Genomic DNA, 13,315 nt, shown 5'->3' with positions numbered 1-13,315 from the left:
CTTGGTTTGCCCCATGTATTAGAAAGGCACTTAACAAGGTAGACCAGCAGTTGGTCCTGATGGTTACAGGAATGCAACAATCCAACTTCCTCTCAGTATATCTGCAGATACTGAATACTGGTAAGATACAGGGGCATCTTTCATCATTTAAAAATGTAGGTTAACTCATCACCATAAATTGCTGGTGGCCTGAAGTAAATCACTGAATGTAATAAGATATTTTCTATTGTGACATTGAATAAGAAAAAAATAAATATGGACTGAAGATCCCAGTTTGATCCTTTTAATAAGGTTTATCCCAGGCCAATACTGATCCAGTGTTTCACTTCTAAAATACTATAAAGGCACATTGATTACAGTATGTTTTCTTCTGCCTCTTCTTCCTGTATATTTATACATGTGAAATGATCTGGCCCCCTTCACTACTAACACACATACAGTGGTGGCACGAAAAGTATGTAAACCTGCTGGCCAGGCCCTGATGCATCAAAGCAGGCCCAAATCATGATGTTTCCTTCACCATACTTTACAACTGGGCTGATGTTTTTATGATGATATGCTGTGGATTGTATCAGTACTGAAGCAGACTTATCAGGCCCTTAAACTTCAGGCATTAGGATACAATCTTCTATCAATTAGACTGACATCCTGGACATGTTGTGTAGGTAGATGACGACGATGAATAATGCGTCTGCCTTTCTTTCCTACCAGGCAACCAGACAAATTAGTGGTGGTTTGGACACGCAGAAGTCGGCGGAAATCATCTAAGGTTTGTTTCAGAAACAGAATAAAGAGACAAATCTATTTTTTTGTGGAAATATATTACTTTTTATAATTTGTCCCTGTTTTTGCAGTCTCACAGCTGGCAGCCAGGTATTAAAAATCCCTACAGAGGAGTGGTGGTGTGGCCTGTACCGGAAAATATTGAGATCACTGTCACTCTCTTTAAGGTAGGTACGGCTGATTAACTAGCACTGATACAAGTGTTGCTGTGTTTGAGTTGGACTGGAGCTTTTTTTTTTTTATTGGAGCCAATGAATAGGTGTCACAGTAACCTGTAAAAATAATCGCACTGAAACACTTACGGTTTCAAGTAAAGTGAATTAACATTATTAATATCTATTTTTATGCTCAAAGCAGCATAATGTGTTTTTAACTTATATTATAATATTTGTAATTTAATAATTTAAATTATTGTTTTAATTATTTTTGCAGCATTAAGGTCTTGATTATCAGCTAGCTTCATGCTGGTGATAACAGCCGTTCTGAGTGTCCTATTACCTGTCTCGATGTGTGTCTACAGTACAGTCTGTTATGTACTCGCACACAGTGAAAGGACAAATCTGAGGCTTCATCTCCAGAGCTTTAGAAAATCCAATTTTTATGTTTACTTGCTGAGTTTTATTGGTCTGAGCTTGTTTAGCACTGATGTGCTTATCAGAATGAATTTATTCTGGGGCCACTTTCACTTCCTGTCCCAGAGGAAGTAATAAAGCTGTTTTTGTAACACAACACAACACAAAGCCACTTATGGCACAGCCCAACCACCACTGCTAGATAAAGCCATAAAAAAGAAGCCTCTTCTATCTATAAGCTTGTTGTCTGTATGAGAACAGTTTTTCTTTCTTGCAGCCATCAGAGCGTCAATTGGGATAAACCTTTGAGCTTAATGACGCAGTGACCAATTCTAGACCACCAGGAGACAAACTCTCACACAGAAGACTGTAATCAAGTTATTATAGTTAAACTCTGAGAAAACAAACACAAAGCAGCACGAGAAAGCCACAGCAGTTGTATATCTGGACACCTGGCTAATGAAAGGCTAATATTCAACGTTCTTTACCTCTGGAGTCCACAAACACTTGAGAAAAATATGCACGAGGGCTCAGCTTGTTAGCCTGGCTTTCTTCACTAATCATTATCGCACTCCTCAATGTCTTCTGTGAGGTATGTAATGTACAGTCAGCTTGCCTGAGCTTGTTTACTGCAAGGAGCTATATAAAGTGTTATAGAAGTAGTAAGACTAAACCATACAGTTTGGGAGCAGAGTGGAAAACCAAAACAACAAGCTTCAAGTGGCACAGAATTGCAAGTTTCAGTGTCATTTCCCAGTGGATTTGGTGCGAAAGAGGCTCCTTACGTTACCTTGAGTGATTACTTATTTTTAACAGGACATTGCGCCATTTTTACAGATAAATCTGTTGATGAAACTCATACTATTAAAATTCCTGTAATAATGAATTTTGTAAATTATATCAAGACAATTTCTTTTATATATCTCACTCACTTCGTAGACAATTTTATAAAATATGATTAAACTAGATTTATATATGTGGTTACTCAAGGTTAAAGCAAATGCCTGCTGTGATTTAAAGATACTCTCTTAGCCCTCTCTGGCCTGAGGCTCTGCTGTGAAAACAACTGAGCTCAGCAGTATTGCAGCCTGAACTTCAAGATGTACAGCAGAGATGCACAGCAAGACAGTCGACAGCCAGAAAATACTGAAATTAAGAAGTAACTTAACTGGGCAGTGTTCCAGCTGCACATGGAGACATAATCGATCGTAACAGGGCACTTAGTGCCAGCCAGTCCTTGCTATGAGACTCAGGTTGTTAAAGTTTATAACACATTTTTATTTTCCAAATGTGTAGAGGAGCTAAACATGTATATCTATAAAGATTCTTTCCTACGTTGTCACAAATTAATGAACAGTAGTTTAAAGAATGATGTTTTTGTTTAGTGAGTTGCATCCTACAAACAGCATTGAAAAAATAGACAAACCATAATCTGAGAATAAACTGAGATGACTGGTAAACCCATGTTAAGTTGTTTATCCTGTGGAGAATTTCAGTTTTGGGAGAATGAGGCAGCTGGTTGACTTGTTCTGTGTGTTTGTGGACATGTAGGTGTTGTTTGACCATTTTGCTGTAGTGCAGGAATATTGATTTACCGGGGTGTGTCACAAGCATAGTCAGAAAGAATCGGTGTGTGTGTGTGTGTGTGTAGTACACACTGAGGCTGCAACAACTGTTAAACTTAGTATTGATGTATTCATTAAAGAGAAAGAAAGAAAGAAGATAATAATAGAAAATGCATATTACATATTACCTGAGGCCAAGTGATTTAATAAATCAGGTAACTAATAATTAGATAATTTTAATTAGATATAAAGTTCAGGGAAGCTGTTGTTTGGTGTTTTAGTTGTTGCATCAGTATAATGTGCATATTTGTGTTGTTGTTCAGTGAGTGCGTGCTTCAGTATTCATCTTTGCAGGCACAGGTTTAAGCAGGCACATAACTCGTGTGCATACATGTATAGTGAGGTGGTTGATTAGAATAGATTACCATGTCTTTGTATGTCCAGCAGGGATTTGTGGTCATGTGCGTATGTTCTTCTGTGTGTAGTCCTGGAGGGCAGTGAAGGTCACCTATACCAGTACATTGAGACAGGGCTGCCTGCTGTCTTGGGGCTTCAATTACTGTCTCCTCTCATCATCTCTCTGCTACACAGGGAGAATGCCAAGGGGATTGACAACACAGAGACACAGCAACAGTATACAGGCACAGAATCCAACAGACAATTGTTTCTTTCTTCAGTTTATAGCTTGCATCCCCTGTCTGGAAGAGGTTTACAGTACAATTAACACACATACGAAAAGATGGGCCAGTCATGTGGCGACATACACAGATAATTGGCTAGTGATAGTTCATTATGATTTAAAGTTATCTCATTAATGCAAAACATTTGACACACGTATGAGAAGGGAAATAGGTCAGTCAAACCAGGTCAGTGGGTGAATAGAGAGTGAGTGTTGGTAGAGCAGATTAGTTGTCAGTCATGTAGTGTGTGGTTTTAGTGTTTTACTGGTGAGTGTGGCTGAAGATTGGTTATAAACATGATGATATTTGAACCACTTGTAGTTTTTATGTAGTGGTTGCAGTGTGGTCTTTTGTACTAATACATGTCTTTTTACATTGCCTTCTCAGGACCCCCATGCAGAGGAGTTTGAAGACAAAGAGTGGACGTTTGTTATTGAAAATGTGAGTTTTAAACTGTATCTTATCTTTATCCCCTCGTCTTTGTTATTGCATTGACACTCTTTTTTTTGAATGTTTATTGCTCTGCATAATTTATTTTCTGTAGTGTTGGTGTACTTTTTTAATCTTATGGCAGTAAAAAGGTTATGAGTAAAAACCTTATTGACTCTATTGCTTGGGAGCACCTGGGTTAACTTGTCAATTACAATTTTAATGTAAATGTTCCTCTCCTCATATTCCTAGTACATCCTTATTGCATTACATGTGCAGGTTTTGCCACCATGTGGTCAGTTTAAGTTATTACATGTTGTTATCATTGTGAATGTAAATCCTTGTAAGGTGTGTGTGTGTTTGTTTATAATAGTGACAGCCTGCATTTCAGCAACCATCCACAGGCCACAAAGCTCAGGTGTAACTTAACTACTAGTGAGGATTGGAAGTATTTATATATTCACATATATACTTAGTCATGAATTTCTTCATTTGTCATTACCATATGTGAAAGTGCTGCAGTTCTGTAATGCAACAGTTATTCTTCTTTCTCTTGTTTTATTGATGACGTTACTGTTCAAGGCAGCAGAAGCAGAGGAAAGAACAACTGTTTGCAAATCAGTTGCATGATATGCAGTATCAGATGTAAATTAGGGCTCAGAGGCTGAAATCGATGGAGCTGGAGTTATGGATTGAAGGAAGAGCGAAGGGGCTCGAGGAAAAGACAGAGAGAGTAGTGAAGTCTGTTTATCTATGCAACAGTCGCCTGCCAGGAAACTGGAAACTTGCTTCTCCAAAGTAATTTGCTTGGGTGCATACATCTGCTGGAACTACTTCTGTGACATAGTATGCCTAAATAGCACAGACATGTTGAACAAATGAGGCCTTTGTATTGCTTACACAGCCCTTTTCTAGTTGTAGCCATAGTGGAACTTATTCAGTTATTCAGGAACTTATTACTAACCCTCTTTGTGGCAGTGCAGTGATATAGTGTCTTCAAAACTCTTAAAGAATTATTGTAGTAGAATCTGTTTGTACTCTGTGACACTGGTAACATAATTGTACAGCTCACTATCTCAATATTGTTCTACTAATTGTCATAGTTAAATACTGATATTTCCTTTGGCTTTATGAGGTTGTGAGGTTATGAGGTCAAGTTTGCCCCAGAGCAGTGCTCTAGTAGGGATTCAGTGTCTTTTAGGCACTTCAGCAGGGTGGATTTGTGCTTGGTTTGGCCCTGTAGTTAGGGAACCACCTTGCCGGATGTGCACCAACACAGATCACATGAACAACCTGACCTCCTGAATCAAATGTTTTCCTGTCTCTGCATTTAGAAGAAACCCAGTGTAGTTGCCCTTACTTTCTGACAAATGCAGTGTATTGTTTAAACTGTTAAGAAGTGAACAATGAAATTCACCATCCTGAAAAAAAAACCATTTCTATCACTGACCTTGTTTTTACTGCTTTTCATTGTTTATGAAGTTTATTTAGCAACATATTTACTAAGGAAACATGTTTTTCTAGTGTTAAACGTTACCAACAGGCGGCCTAAAAGTACAGTTGTTACTAATTCACTAAGGGACTAAGACAAGCAAGTACATTTTTAACAAATGCCCACTTCAAGTGAGTAAGTAACAGAGTGAGCAACAGAGACAGACCTCTGTGACTTCTTTAAAGAATGTTAGATCTGGATTTGTGCTCTGACACAGTTACTGTCTGCATGTATCAAGCTCAAAGAAACAAGTGCAGAAACTGCTCTACCTTTCTCTCTTTGATAGAAAGCTGAAAAGACAAGCAGGTCACTCGGTTTTCTCTTGCTGGAGCGTGGGAGAGAGCTAAAAGAGCCAGAAAGAGAGAGAAATACAAGTTTGAGGGTTTGCCTGTGTCGCTGCATACCTGACTAATGACAGAAAGATCAAAGCTGCACCAGTCTTCTGACAGCAGGAATGGAGGGGAGAGGAGAGAATGGGAAGAGTGGGAGGGAGAAGAAAGCAACTGTACACCTTCACACACTCAGATGTAGATGGAGGGCAATGATGGAATAATGGCAAAATCAAAAGTCAAAATGAGAGAAAGTCTTGATGGATGGGTTGTTATTAGGGGCTTGTTTAAATACATCTCAGGGGGATGTATTATTATATTTGGCCATAAGATTAGCTTTACTAATATTTTAATTGTATTTTTTTTTTTATCAATAATAGAGCATGAGTTGAAATAAAAGAGCCATAAATTGACCACAAGAGGGCAGTCCACCCTAAGAGCTGTAAAACCTTCTTTGCAGCTTCTTGCAGATTAATCTGTTGGATCACTCCCTTATGTCATCTTTGTCTTTGTATATGTGTGTCAGTAGGGAAGCTATATTTGCATGGCTGCATGAGCCTGTACATCTATGTTGAAGCTTGTATGTTTTTATGTTGATCGTACTTTGTTCTCACTTTGCATGTGTGTATATGAGAGTATAGATGGTTCAGACCCCCTCCCACCACGCCACCTCCACCCTTCAGGTATCTAAGCTAATATAAAGTCAAAAGAGATGAATGAATGTGGTAGTGAGTGCTGCTCTGAGGAGGAACACAAGAAGAGGAGAGGTGAGTTCTCCTGACCCCTCATCAAACAGCAGAGGAGAAAGGGGAAGAATACGCCATTGTACCCGAGCGCCGGAGATGATGAAATTCAAGATCCCCGCGCTGTGGCTTCATCTTAATCTGGGGCCCCAACCTCGCACTAAGCTAATCCCTCCTCGTCGAATCACCGGACCTGGACAGATTGTATTTTGTCATTGAAAATGGCAGTGTCAAACACTACCTTTTCTCTCCTCTATTTGTTCGTCTGCCAAGGCACATCGCATAATCAAAAGATGGAGAGAGAGAATGAAGAAGAGAAAGTGGTGGCGAGGGGGGTGGAGGGGTGGCAGGCTGGAAATGGCTACACAGTAGTATCTCTAAATTGCATGCTACCCTTGCCTTTCACCCTTTTTCAAATGGGTGCATATTATCAAAAAGGTGGGCAAATTGAGAGTCAAAAGATTGGACGGCTATATTTGAAGGTATTGTGCTGACAGGCTCTTTGTGTGTGTGTATCTGCGTTTAGATGGAGGGGGGTTAATGTGTATATGTATGTCTGTGTGTATTTTCTCCGAGTTTGCACATCAACCAAAGCTGGAGATGGTAGACCAACTGAACTCATCTTCAAAGCTTTGTGGAAGAATTTAAATAACACCCACGCACACACACAGAGGACTGTTGTAGTTAAAGTGAGAAGCTATCATGTCTGAATGCATTCAATAGGGTGTGATACACACTCCAGAGCCCACTCTCTCTGCTCCTCCCCTATCACTCTTCCTCCAAGTCATATTTCACCTTTCTCACTCACATTACATCAATGTCACTCAGAAAAGAAGGAATTTCCAAATCTATAGCTGCTCTGCCAAATCGCAGCTCGCACTTTTGACAGCTTGTCTGCTGCATGTTGCCACATTTTAAATATCAAATTTGAAATACCCACTTGAAGTACAGCCGTCTTTTAACTGGCTTTTTTTATTATTACACACCAGTAATTTAAACAGTCATTGGGTTTGTGTTAGAAGAGCTTCAACACTGTAACACACCCAAACCTTTCCTTTGTTTTTGCTTTGTCATGTAACATTTGAATGAATGTTATGTTTTGGCGATCAAAGCAATTATGTGCAAATAGTATTTAACTTATTTAGTTATTTACTGTGTAGGGATTTTCATCATGGCTTATGATGATGTTTCTGTCACCCCTTCAGCCTTGTAGTGATTTCTTTCTTTCTAGCAATTCTTTCTTTCTTAAGAGCAATTTGGGGGTTTTAGGTTTTTAGAATTAGGTTGTGTTTAGGGTTAGGGTAAGGCACTATGTGTGATAAATTATAGATTAGCATGGCCTATGCGACAGTAGGGGGCTATGGAATGCATTATGTCAATGAGTGTCCTCACACTGACTGCCATACAGAAATGTGTGTGTTTGTGTGCGTGTGTGTGTGTCTCCCTCCCCTCTTTCTGTCTGGAACACATTACGTAGGCCAGTGGCTTGTGAGCACTGACTGGGCCTTGGGGAAGAAAAACACAATTATTTCAGCCCTCGGCTATTCACGCAAAGGTGACAAAAGCTGGTATGAAGTATGAAATCCCAAAAGTTTCTCCCGTGCCGAGGCCGACAAATTGGGATTAATTTGTGCTCGTGTGCATGCGTGTGTCTCCAAAGTTTTCACCTTTGCTCGTTTTCCATTTCTTAAATAGTTTGGAGAACTCAAAAGGCCTAATTTATTGTGCAGGAGGAAGAGCATATGTTCGTTCAGGTTGTTCGGGTGTGCTCAAAATGCTAATTTATAAATAATATATGTTGTATAGTTAAAAGCTTGAAGGACATAAATTATTGTGTGTTTGTGTGTTTGCCTTACTGCACAAAGGCAGGGGGGCTCTTAGTATGGGATCACACATTCAAACATGCTTTCCAAATTAATTTAATCTAATTAATTGCCCTGCAGAGAGGCAACAGATGCTGGTGATTACCCCCCATGCCTGGACCCCTCCTTTTGTAGACACACAACCATAAACACACACTAAAGCACACACCCACAAGTATTACAATTCTGAACGCTCCTGCCAGTATGCTGCTAATATGCATTATTTTCGTGCATTGGAGCACATCAGTATTTTTGCAGGCTAAATGTGAAATTGAAACATGCTCACTGTAGCAATAAAGAGCTAATTACTCCTCAAAATTTGAATTGCAGAAAGTAAAATGCACGTCTATCTGTAACCGTGTGTGCTGGTATCTGTGTGTTTTTGAGAAAACTGCACCTGTGTCTAGGGAACTGTGTTTATGGATGTGTGTCCAGTCACTTGTATGTTTGGGTGTGTTGGTGGGTTGTAGGTGGCTGTGGAGGCCGGGTGGTCCCTCCTGTCACCCTAATAGGCTTACTGGCCCCTAATCCACAGCCACACCAGCCTGTCACATGGCTGGTCTGCTGACTAACTGCTACCACCACCATGAGGTGTGTGTGTCTGGTTATGACTCTGTGCAGGTGTCATGTTGGTGTGTGGCAGTATATTTGTGCGAGACTGTGTGTTTTTTATTCTTTGTTCAGTGTGTGTGTGTGTGTGTGTCACTTCGTCAGAATGTGTTTGAGAGCACACTTTGTATAAGTGACACAGTTGATTAGTCAATAATTCAGCATGTGCTTTAAGTAGATAATCTGTTAGATTTGTAATGCTGGTTCGACAAAACAAAAAACTGTCCCTATATATTAATTCATTTCTGACATTTTAGAGATTATTTGTTTTTTTGGTACACCTAGCTAAAACTAATGCATTCAATACTTTTATTTATTTATACATATAGCTGCTTTTGTCATTTAGCCTTTATGGGGTTGACGAAACAACTGGTAGTACAACTCCGTACAAGTGAGCAGCAGCACAAGATGATCCTACTGTTCTCTAAAACATAAACTGGACATTTAACATTCATAGAGGGAGGGTTTATTGCAGGATTGTGAAATTAGATTGCATTACTTATATATATTAAAACATATACACACACACACATTTATAAACACAAGCACTCCAAGCTCTGAACTGTTCAGGTACAAATCACATCTTCTATCTTTGTGTATGCATGTGTGTGTTTTTGTTGCTTTCATGCATACATGCATGTGTTTGTTAATTAAACTGATTAAACTGTTTCCCCATGACGATGCGGGGCTTTGGCTCTGTGCTTGCGTCATCTTTTTCATACTCTTTATCTCTGTTTGTGTGTAGCTTTGTATTTGGTCTCTTTTTGTATTGTTTTGTCTGCTTTGCTGTTTTATCCTTGCCCTGTTTATTTTTTAGTCTCTCGTCCTTGTGTTCTTGTGTGCCCCCCTCATGCTGTGTGTGTGTGTGTGTGTGTGTGTGTGTGTGTGTGTGTGTGTGTGTGTGTGGGGCATTGCATTTCGTGTGTGCTCATACAGTCTGTGTTGTTTGAGAGTCGGTGTGTATGTCTTCATGTTTGCATGTGTGACTTTGTGTGTTGTGTGAGCGAGTGTGTCTTGTCCCACTGGTCCAGGTTGTGACCTCGGCTTTCATCTCCTTAGTCTGAGGCTCCTGCAGCCCGCTGCGCTCTGCTCCCAGCCAACAACGCAGCAGATGTCATCAGACCCTGCAGCAAACACACACACACACACACAGACACATAAACACATGTACATACATTATACACCATCTCACACTGTCTTGCTTTCAAATATGCGCGTCGGCACACACACAGGCTCACTGAATGTCCACACATACTGTATATAATCTCACACAAGTATAGACACATTTCTAGCACATACACACATTTGTTTTGCCTCATACAGTGTGATGTTTGACCCCAAAATAAACATCTGAACAGTGGCACCTGAGAAGCATCTTTCTTCCCACCAGTGTGGCCTTCACATGATAGACTTTAAAACACAAGTTAGTGTGCACGTGTTGTGACTTGACTTTATTTTGGATCACTGTCTCTTGGTTCATACTAATATTTTGGCAACACTTTAATAGATGATGGAGCTAATCACTTTGAAATATAGACTAGAGACACAAAAGGAAACATTATCAATAACAGGCTTAATCAGGGTAAGATTTTGGTGTCGGTTGTCACTGCTCATGCTAAATGACCAGCATAGATGCTCATTTCTGCTACAGCGTGGCATTGGCTGTCTTGTCCAGGCCCTGCAGAAGCTGTCACCTCGCTGTGTACAGGCTTGTGCCAGTTTAGAAAACAGGCTGTACGGCCTCCTCCTGTTACCGCCTCCTGTCCCCAAGCTGACCCAGAAGACACACAATGTCTGACGCATAACTAAGCACGCATATACACACACGCACACTGGCAGGGTTCAGCTGATGTGTCTACTGTATCAGGCTTTTTTAGTTTGGTGTAAGATGAGCCTGGAACGAGCAACAGTGAAGCGAAATGGGGAGGAGATAAGACGGACTGAGGTGATGTTTGTTCTGGGTGTGGTTGTAGATGTGTTGTGTGCTGTCTTGTATTTGCCATGTCACACATAGCATGACTCCCTCTGTTCTTTAAATTGTTCTGTGTGTGCATAAAATAAACACAATAAAAGCTATAAATACGTTCTTTGACATTTTCTGCTTTGAATTTCTGAGAGCTAGAGTCGTGATAATTCATCAGCGGCTTTCGGTTGTACAGTATTTGCTGCCGTATCTTCTGCTACCAGTTGTCTCTGAGGTCAGTCTCCATCTCATCATTTCTTCATTTCATGGCTTAACATCCAATCACCTGTCTTCTTCCTCAACTGGCTCCAGTAGAGCTTTTTCATCCCTGTTTGCATCTTCATCTCACCTTGTTTTTGGTGTTGTGTGTTACATTGTGGTTGAAGGCTGGTCACACAATTCTGCTGTAACGTGATGTGTGTGGAACAGTTATTATATTCATCTGTTATTTATTTTTCCTCTATGCGACTTAAGATGGCTGCTCGCGATGGCGACAGGCCTGTGTGGCCTGCAAAACACTGGCCCTGACAAATCCCCCTGTTTATCCACAAGCTTGACCTCCATGGGCGGGTTGTTCCCTTCAGAGATGCGTGTGATCTGTGTGTTGATGGTGGTTATAGAATATCTGTGTGGAGGCATTTGTCATGAACATAGGTTAAACGTGTGTATGGTGAAATTATCTGCTCAGGATCTGCTTATAGTGAGAATGTGATTGTGTGTGTGTTTATGGATGAACATTTTACAGAGTGAACACATGCACATTCATGGTTACTGGCAAACTGAGGTGACTGTTCTGCTAAGTGGCAATGAATAGGGTCTTGTGATGTGCTCTGATGCCAGTGCTAAGCCAGGCACTGACAGTTGGACTGATCCTCAAACATGTCTATGTCTCTGTTTTGGGATATAAATCTACTTAGAGTACCACACCCAGAGAGAATGGGGTCAGGAATTTGAGGTGACTTGCAGGAAAGTCATACACCCACGGGTGTTGAGGAGATGTGACACATTTCCATTGTGAGAGAGGAGATCTTGTTGGGTGTGTCACAGCCGTGGCCTGTTAAATTGCTAAAAGAACACTTTATAGATAAATGCAAAACCGACAACATTTGCTCGTCTGTTTTAAATGTTTTTAATGCTTAATGGGGATAAGTATGAATAAAACAGTAGATGTAAGGTTAATCTCCAGTTTCAGCATTTTAAGTCACTTCAGAAAAGATCTTGAACAAAACGACTCGTCCACTGTGTACATAGATATTTAGATATAAGAGGGAGCTGTTTGTGTTTTTGTGAGTGTCTCACATGTAAATGCACATAAACAGAATTGGGGTCCCCTATTGTTCTTTCCTAGAAACGGAAATTCAAAGAACAAGCACTCACTCGTGCACACACGTACACACACATGCACACACTAAAGCACACCAGCTCCTTATCCAATCCCTCCACTAATTCCCCCTTGGTAGAAGGTGTTCATTGTTTCTTTTTCATTCTAATCTCTCTCTCTCCTTTTTTTAAAATCCATATTAGATTCTCTTTGAGTTGGCCACAATCAGAGGCACTGAAGCAGAGCATCACCCTGCTAATGCTCTTTGTCTTCCCAGATTTGTCACTTAGCTTGGAGAGTACACCTTTGTCATGGAGCAGGGTGGGAGAGAGGCAGACTTTCAGTTGGAGCAATTGTTTCTTGTCACAGGCCATCTTAACCCCCCTCCCCCCTTAAGCAAATCAGCTTTGCTCTGGATTAGGGCCCTATCATAGCGCTCTCAGATCTCAGCAGCCTGCCTTAAACAGCTAAAACAAACAGATCCTTAAAGTGAGAATTGAGTGGATATTGAGATTCTGAATACAAAAAACCCTGGAAAACATAGTTTTATCTCTCTGAAATGTAGAAGTTCCATTCTTGAGATCATGCTGGTAGTCTTCTTTGCTTCCTCCGTGAAAACTATTGTGTTTTAACTATCTGGAGGTTTTGTTTTACGTTTTGATACCTAAATAGGAATTTAGTGGGAAAACTGAGGGGGATTTTCAAAGTCACAAACAAGACAGATAAACGACATGACTTAATTCAGCCCAACTTTTCATTTGCTCAGACCTGTCAGACATGTCTGCTGTATGTGCGTGTGACAATCACCTCCACAGATGCCATCCTGATATCTGAACTGCTGCTTGATGCAGAGGGTGTAATTAATCTCAGATGGCTGGGAGTATAGGCTCAGTGGCTGTGGCTGTGTGTGTGTGTGTGTGTGTGTGTCGGGGTTGTTATTGGCCATTTTAGGCCTTGACGATGACCA

At 40.5% G+C, this 13,315-nt stretch overlaps 1 protein-coding gene across 3 annotated transcripts in view; it reads left to right on the top strand.

Annotated features, from left to right (window-relative positions):
* Window positions 1-13,315, top strand: part of ehbp1 (EH domain binding protein 1) — a 117,244-nt gene that overhangs the window by 13,491 nt on the left and 90,438 nt on the right. For all 3 annotated transcript variants that reach the window (XM_026354680.1, XM_026354679.1, XM_026354681.1), the window contains exons 3-5: window positions 712-769; window positions 855-950; window positions 3,988-4,041. In XM_026354680.1, coding sequence (XP_026210465.1) covers window positions 712-769; window positions 855-950; window positions 3,988-4,041 — 208 coding nt within the window. The remainder of the gene's footprint in view (window positions 1-711; window positions 770-854; window positions 951-3,987; window positions 4,042-13,315) is intronic.

The sequence above is a fragment of the Anabas testudineus genome, chromosome 15 (assembly GCF_900324465.2).
Source record: "Anabas testudineus chromosome 15, fAnaTes1.2, whole genome shotgun sequence".
NCBI lineage: Eukaryota > Metazoa > Chordata > Actinopteri > Anabantiformes > Anabantidae > Anabas > Anabas testudineus.
Note: the sequence above shows the minus strand (reverse complement) of the source record. Positions and strands in the feature narration are given on the sequence as shown.